General features: G+C 56.4%; 1 protein-coding gene across 1 annotated transcript; it reads left to right on the forward strand.

Moving 5' to 3' along the window:
* Positions 1 to 4,121: 4,121 nt before the first annotated feature.
* On the forward strand, positions 4,122 to 6,683 carry LOC129665370 (HLA class II histocompatibility antigen, DO alpha chain). Its single transcript, XM_055591995.1, has 5 exons — positions 4,122 to 4,219; positions 5,263 to 5,511; positions 5,724 to 6,005; positions 6,100 to 6,210; positions 6,452 to 6,683. Exons 1-5 carry the CDS (start codon positions 4,138 to 4,140, stop codon positions 6,460 to 6,462), a joined length of 735 nt encoding a protein of 244 aa, XP_055447970.1. The 5' UTR covers positions 4,122 to 4,137; the 3' UTR covers positions 6,463 to 6,683.

Genomic DNA, 6,683 nt, shown 5'->3' on the forward strand with positions numbered 1-6,683 from the left:
GCCGCGCCCACAGCCGCGCCCACAGCCGCGCCCACAGCCGCGCCCACCCCAGCCCTGGCTAGGCTGCGGGTCTACTTCGAAGTCTCCTCTCCTCGCTCTTGCACTCCCGTGTGTGGACGGGAACTCGCTGCCGCTGTTCACGTTCCTCTGCTTACTTCTGGTTGTGACCATCTTTGCTGTGGCCTCTTTGAGGCTCCGTTGTTCTTGTTCTGGTGCTCTCTGGCTTGCATCCTTTGCCCGTTTTTGTTTTTTTTTTTTGTTTTTTGCCTTAGTGCTTCCGTGGAAAGCTGAGGGCTGGGGTTCCCTCTGCCGTCTTGCTGGCACCATTGCCCAGCGGGGCGTCATTTCTGTCTTGTTGGTTTGCTGCCAAACCACGGGGTTCCCTGTGCTGCTGACTCTGTCGCCAAGAGTCCGGGGAAGACAGGTTTCTCACAGGGCAACGTGGCGGGGGGAGACAAGCGTGACGCCGAGCGCTGCCCACGGAGTCTCACCATTCCTGCCCCCTGTCAGGAGCCAGCTCCGCCCCATCCTGTGGGCATCCAGCCCTCCGGATACTGTCTGTGGTCGCTACAGAGTCCCACAGACTCGAGTTTTCTTTGGACTTTTATCATTTTCCATGCAGTGTGAAGGGAGGAGGCTGAGATCCCTCCTAGCTTGTATCTTTATACTGAGTAGTCTGTCTGTCTGTCCTTTCTTTTTTCCCCCTTTTTTTTTTGGATAGGGTTTTATTATGTAGTCCTATAGGCTCCTATAGGCTGTCCTGGAACTCTCTACGTTTCCTGGCAGGCCTTGAGATCCACCTGCCTCTGCCTCTCGAACACTGGGATCAAAGCCGTGCACCTCCACGCCTGGCTGGAAGCCCCTCCTTAATGATGTTTATCTATAGAGAGTAGCGCTCAGTTTTAAAACTCTATTCAGGGTGTTTGGGCTTCTCCCTCCCTTCCACCAACCCCCAACACTAAGTAGAAGAGAGTGATGGGTAGTGGGGAGAGAGATACAGACTCCTTTAATTCTCAGGGCTGTTGGGGTCAAGGGATCCTTCTAGAGCTCTGTACCAATCTCCATCAACAGCAGAGGCAGCTGCGCCCTGAAGCGTTTCTCTCCGTCTGTCTGCTCCAAACCGCCACACCGTCCGTCTCTCTGGTCCCTCCACACTGCTACTCACCACAGGCCACCCCTTCTCTTCCTGGGCTATTTATATCCTCAGGGCCCCAGACAACACACCTCTCCATGCCGCATGTGGAAGGCAGTTACCAGCTGACAAAAGCCACGCTCTGCACAAGACAAACTATAACGGACAAAGCGGAGCCCCACCGAAATCCCACACGTGGGATTCAAACAAAAACATACTTACACAACATAACTGAGTTTTTAAAGACCAAGACTTCCATTACATCACATCTTCCTCGTTGACTTGCTGGAAACATTATTACTCCAACACTTATTTGTTTAGTTCCTCGCCCATCAAAGGCTACACGCTGGCCACCGACTGCACGAGGATAAGCGTGTTCCCTGGCACCAGGGTTAGAGCACAGCATGACAGTGATATGGTAACATTGTCATGGGAGAGCGTGTGCCTGGCATAGAGCCTGAGGACGGGACCGTGAGGCTTCAGCGGCTGAGAACCTGGGCTCAGAAGTCATGCACAATGAGAAGGGCGAAGGCGGGTCAGAACCTGAGGCTGATGGGGACTGTGTCTCTTGAGGCAGGTGATGATATTTCTGAAAAGAACATGGCCTTGGGAGGATGCCCGGAGCTTGTCTCTGCCTCCAACTTCAGCTGCTACGCAGCCCTGGCTGGCCTGGAGCGCTCTGTTACCTGGCTGGCTTTGAACCCACAGAGGGCTCTGCCCCTCTCACTAACTTGCTGACCTTCAAGTGCTCAGCCTAAACTATCACGCCAACAAGTTAATGGTAACGAGCAGGTGCTGTGGTGTTAGCACCAGCCTGGACGCCCGGTCCTGGGCTCCACAGCTCTGGGCTCCCGCCTGAACACTTTGCTGCCCGCTTCCAGAGAACGCCCAGGAATGATTTTCCCAGCTTCTGAGCTGGGAGACCAAGGATCGATGGATGTCTGGGGCCCACCTGTTCAGCCCCTAACACGGAATCTTTTTTAAAAAATCAGTTTCAGTAACATATAACTGTACATCTTTACGAGAGTGACGTGGCCTTTGGGTGTGCATGCGTGCGGCTGAGTCAGGAACTCACCACCCATCACACAAACAACCGTGGCTTCTCCGGGCTGGGAGCTCGCAACACCCTTCCCACCAGCGGCTCTGAGACAAGCGGTGGGGTGCTGTCGCATGGCTAGCCCACACCGTCTCCACCATCGCTGGCCGCCACACGCTCTCCACACCTGCTCTTCCCAGACCCTCAGCATTCCGCTCCCCGTAACCACCACATCGATCGACTTAGCTTCTGCACGTGAGAGCTTGCGGCGTTGTCTTTCTATGTGAGACTTCCTCCATCTAACAACGTCCTTCGGCTCGTCCACGCTGCCTCCCATGGCCGGATTTCATTCGTTATTTCTGGCTGAGTCCATCCCACCCGATGGATGCTTCAGCGCTCTTTGTCTGCATGTGGCATGTGTGTATACACGTGTGTGTCTGTGGGCATGCGTGTGAGAGGTGCATGTGGAGGCCAGAGCCTCTTCCTCCTTCACGCTCCATCTCATTTTTATTATTCAAAGATCATCATTTTTAATTGTGTGTGTGCGCTCGCGTGTGTGTGAGGCCAGGTGCCCACCGAGACTAGAGGCATCAGCTGCCCCTGGAGCTGCAGTAAGCCTTTGTGAGCAGCCTCCTGTGGGTACCGGCTCACAGACTCTGGTCCTCCTGCGAGCACTGTGGGAGCTGTTTCCCAGCCTGCCTCCACGTTGGTTTTGTTTTTTGTGTTTTTTGTTTGTTTGTTCGTTTGTTTGAGATGGGCTCTCTCGTTGACCTGTGGCTCACCTTTGGCTAAACCGGCTGACCATCCTGACCATCGGGTTTCCTGGATCGGCCTGTCTCTGCCCTCCCAGGGCTGAGGGGAGCACCGTGGGCCACCGTGCCTGGCTTTTCATGTGTGCTGGGAATCCAAACTCAGGTCCTCCCATGTGCGGCAAGCACTTTACACGGAGCCCCCTCCCCAGGACCAGAAATCTTTGTCACAGACTCCACAGGAACCAAGGACCCAGGAAGATTTCTCAGATGTGGGCAAGCTTGAAAACCGCTTATTTCAGCATCTTTGGCAAACGCCTTCCGAAAGCTTGAGGAAAGTTCTCTTCATCTGGATAGACAGTTACCCGTTTTTGTTTTTCAGACAAAGTCTCTGATGCAGCCCTGGCTGTCCTAGAACTCACTCTGTAGACCAGGCTGGCACCAAACTCTGAGACCACCTGCCTCTGCCTCCCGAGTGCTGGGACTAAAGGCGTGGCCACCGCCTGGCGTCCCTCTCTTTACTGCGTTCATTGAGCTCTTCCAGCTCCAGCCCCTGGCAGAATCACCAAGAGGCAGAAGCTTGGGGAATGTGCACACCAGTCGGCCTCTGGCCAGCGTGGAAGGGGTGTTTGGGGACCAGAGGGGACCAGAGAGACCTCGAGCGCCCTCTGCCTGCCCCAGTTGTGGGAGCTGCCTGTATAGTCTTTTCAGGGGAAGCATCTTCAGCCGTGATGCACTCTTTCAAGCAAGATAAAATAAAATAGTGCATTTGAGAATGATTAACAGACATAAGGATTTTTATCCTGTGGTTTATTTTATCCGCTGAATTCCCTTTAAACGCTCTTAGTGTGATTTATTTCATATTTTACCCCAAATTTGTCCAGAAGAACCTACAGGGAAAATCAGGTTCCATCTGGGCCAGATGGAGGCTTTGTCCCAGCGCAGCCATTTGCGCATAGCACAACTCCGGGGCTTCTCTGCTCCTCTCCTGAAGCTCCTTCTTGAAGGAGAAGGGACAGGTGGCTCGGGACCTCCCTCCTCCACCTTCTCACCCAGGCTCTTTGCTTTCTTACCCAGCAACAGCCTCGTTGTCTCTGGAGAGCTGCTCTGATTGGTTGCTCACAGCAAGGGTCTTTCCCTAGCCTAAACTTCGTTTCTCTTACCTCCATCTTGCTCTCTTGCTCCCCAAGCAGACCCTGTTAGACCCCCCCATCCCGGCAATGGCCCTCTTTGTGGAGCTGGTCCTGGCAGCCCTCACCCTGATGATCTTCCCGTGTCCCCTGGGAGTATGGGCCAGCAAGGGTAAGTGCAGGGGACACCTGGGTGGGCGGAGACAGGGAGGGCGCACGGTGGGGGGGGATGTCTGTCTCTGTGTGTAAGCAACCCCTCCACCTGCATATAACCCCTGCCACCCTGTGGCCTCCTCTCTGGCTCTACCTACCTGCTGAGGCAGGGGCCCCTCTGGGCTCCTTTCCTGTTCAGAGCCCTTCGCCCCTTCCTCTTTTCTGAGGCCCGTGGCCTCACCCGCCTCACAGCACCCTCCCTCCTCTTCCTGGCTTGCAACAGGCCATTCCTGCCCAGCTTCATTGCAGCACATAAACCTCGATGCTTATGCGTGACCTCCCGGCCCCACACCAAAGGCTTTGGCTTCCTCCATTTGGCATCGTGCTGGGCACATGCCAGTCCCTCACATCCAGGTTATAAGTGTAGAGCTCTGAGAGGGCCAGCTGAAATGTCGCCCCAAACATCCGGGAGACTGGGCCCTCTCGCGGGAGAACCACTGAGCCATCACTCTCGCTGTTGGCGCCACTTTCCACAACTATTTTATTTACGTTTCTTAAGCCTCTACCTCCCTCCCTCACCCCAATCCCTTCAGATGCCAGGTAGGAGAGAAAGAAGGTTAGTGGGGCGAGGGAGCATAGTTCTCTTTAGCTACTTCCTACTGGTTAGGGTCCTAGAGTTCACTGGGGCAAGTCCAGTCTTTGTTTTAGGAGATCTCAGCTTCTTCTCATCCAACCGCATCAACAGCAGAAGCAGCAGGGGGGAGCAGGAGCAGCCCTCTTCTGTCTCAGAGCCCCCCAACTCTCTCTGGGCTCTGACATTTATTCCCTCCCAGAGCCCTCAGAATTAAAGCACCCGCTGCTGGCAAAGAGCCCCTCTCGGGGAGACCACACGAGGCAGACAGTCTGCTGCTGTGGACAGTCTGAATCAGCCCCGCATCCCACACCTGGGATTCAAACAAACTGTCCCGCAAACAGCCCAGGCTGAGGCCAGGCTGAGACTCAGCAGGCACGTACCCTGAGTGAGATGTGTTCTTCTCCTTCATCCGCCCTCACCCCATGCAGCAGACCACATGGGCTCCTATGGGCCAGCCTTCTACCAGTCTTACGACGCTTCTGGACAGTTCACACACGAATTCGACGGGGAACAAATCTTCTCTGTGGATCTGAAGAACAGGGAGGTGGCGTGGCGTCTGCCCGAGTTTGCCAACTTCCCGCGCTCCGACTTTCAGAGCGGGCTGGCCAGCATTGCCATGCTCGGAGCTCACCTGGACATCCTGGTGGAGCGGTCTAACCGAAGCAGAGCCATGAGCGGTACCGGCCATCATCGGCCCCACCCAACTAGGCAGGGAAGGGGGCTGGAAGGTTCCCAGCCCATCCCAGAGTCCTCCCTCCCCTCCTGCCCCTGTAGGCACATCCCAGAACGCCCCGGAAGGTGGCCACGTGGGAGGAGGTGTCCTTTGATGTTGGCCCTAGGAAGGCCCATCTGTAAGGGATGGGACTTTTCAGAGCCTCCTTCCTCTTAGTGCCTCCCAGGGTGACCGTACTCCCCAAGTCTCCCGTGGAGCTGGGAAAGCCCAACGTCCTCATCTGCATCGTGGCTGACATCTTCCCCCCTGCGATCAATATCACCTGGCTGCGTAACAGCCAGCCCGTCACTAGGGGCACGGCCCAGACCAGCTTCTACTCCCAGCCTAACCACAGGTTCCGGAAGTTCCACTACCTGACCTTCGTGCCCTCGGCTGAGGACGTGTACGACTGCAGGGTGGAGCACTGGGGCCTGGACGCTCCGCTCCTCCAGCACTGGGGTATGGGCCCCTGGTCCTAGCCTGTTCCTGTCCAAGTCCCCAAGGCGCCGGATCCCTTCCGGTGGTGGCCTCTGATCCTCGCCTCCTCTCCCAGAGCCCCAGGTGCCGACTCCACCGCCGGACACCGTGGAGACCCTGGTCTTTGGCCTGGGCCTGGCTCTTGGCTTCGTGGGCTTCCTCCTGGGCATCACGCTTATCATCACAGGCACGTGCCTGCTCAGGATGCTCGTGCAGAGCCCCGGGAGTCTGGGGAGAAGGGGGAAAAGCACGGGAGTAGGGGAACGGGAATCAGATTGGGCGAGAGCAGAAGGGAGGGGAGCGGACGGGAGGGGAGTGGGAGGAAGCAGAAGGGAGGAGAGCGGACGGGAGGGGAGAGAAAGGCAGGGAGTTGGAGAAGCAGGTCAATGGATTCGAACGGCCCTGGTCACCTGGGTTTCCCACTTTAGGTAACTTCTGAGAGAAAGCCGGGAGAGATGCTCTGTGCATTCCGGGGCTTCTGGGAGCTCCCTCATGCTCAGCAGCAGCCTGCTACAGTGCTGACCTCCAGCGGCATCACATCAAGCTCCGTTCTACAAGACCCTCCTTTTCTGACTCCCAAACTCCCAGCAGAACTGTGGGGCACAGTCAGCTGTCCACCTGCCCCAGCGCGCTCCGCTGGGGACTCCCGGTCCAGCCACA

This window comes from Psammomys obesus, unplaced genomic scaffold (genome assembly GCF_907164565.1).
Source record: "Psammomys obesus unplaced genomic scaffold, mPsaObe1.curated_primary_1811, whole genome shotgun sequence".
In the NCBI taxonomy this organism is placed as follows: domain Eukaryota; kingdom Metazoa; phylum Chordata; class Mammalia; order Rodentia; family Muridae; genus Psammomys; species Psammomys obesus.

What these genes read in the sequence shown, in the direction of transcription:
- LOC129665370 (XM_055591995.1), top strand. Translation starts at nt 4,138, where the DNA reads ATGGCCCTCTTTGTGGAGCTGGTCCTGGCAGCCCTCACCCTGATGATC. An exon ending in GGGAGTATGGGCCAGCAAGG is followed by an intron (nt 4,220 to 5,262) that starts GTAAGTGCAGGG and finishes CACCCCATGCAG; the next exon opens with CAGACCACATGGGCTCCTAT. An exon ending in CCGAAGCAGAGCCATGAGCG is followed by an intron (nt 5,512 to 5,723) that starts GTACCGGCCATC and finishes CCTTCCTCTTAG; the next exon opens with TGCCTCCCAGGGTGACCGTA.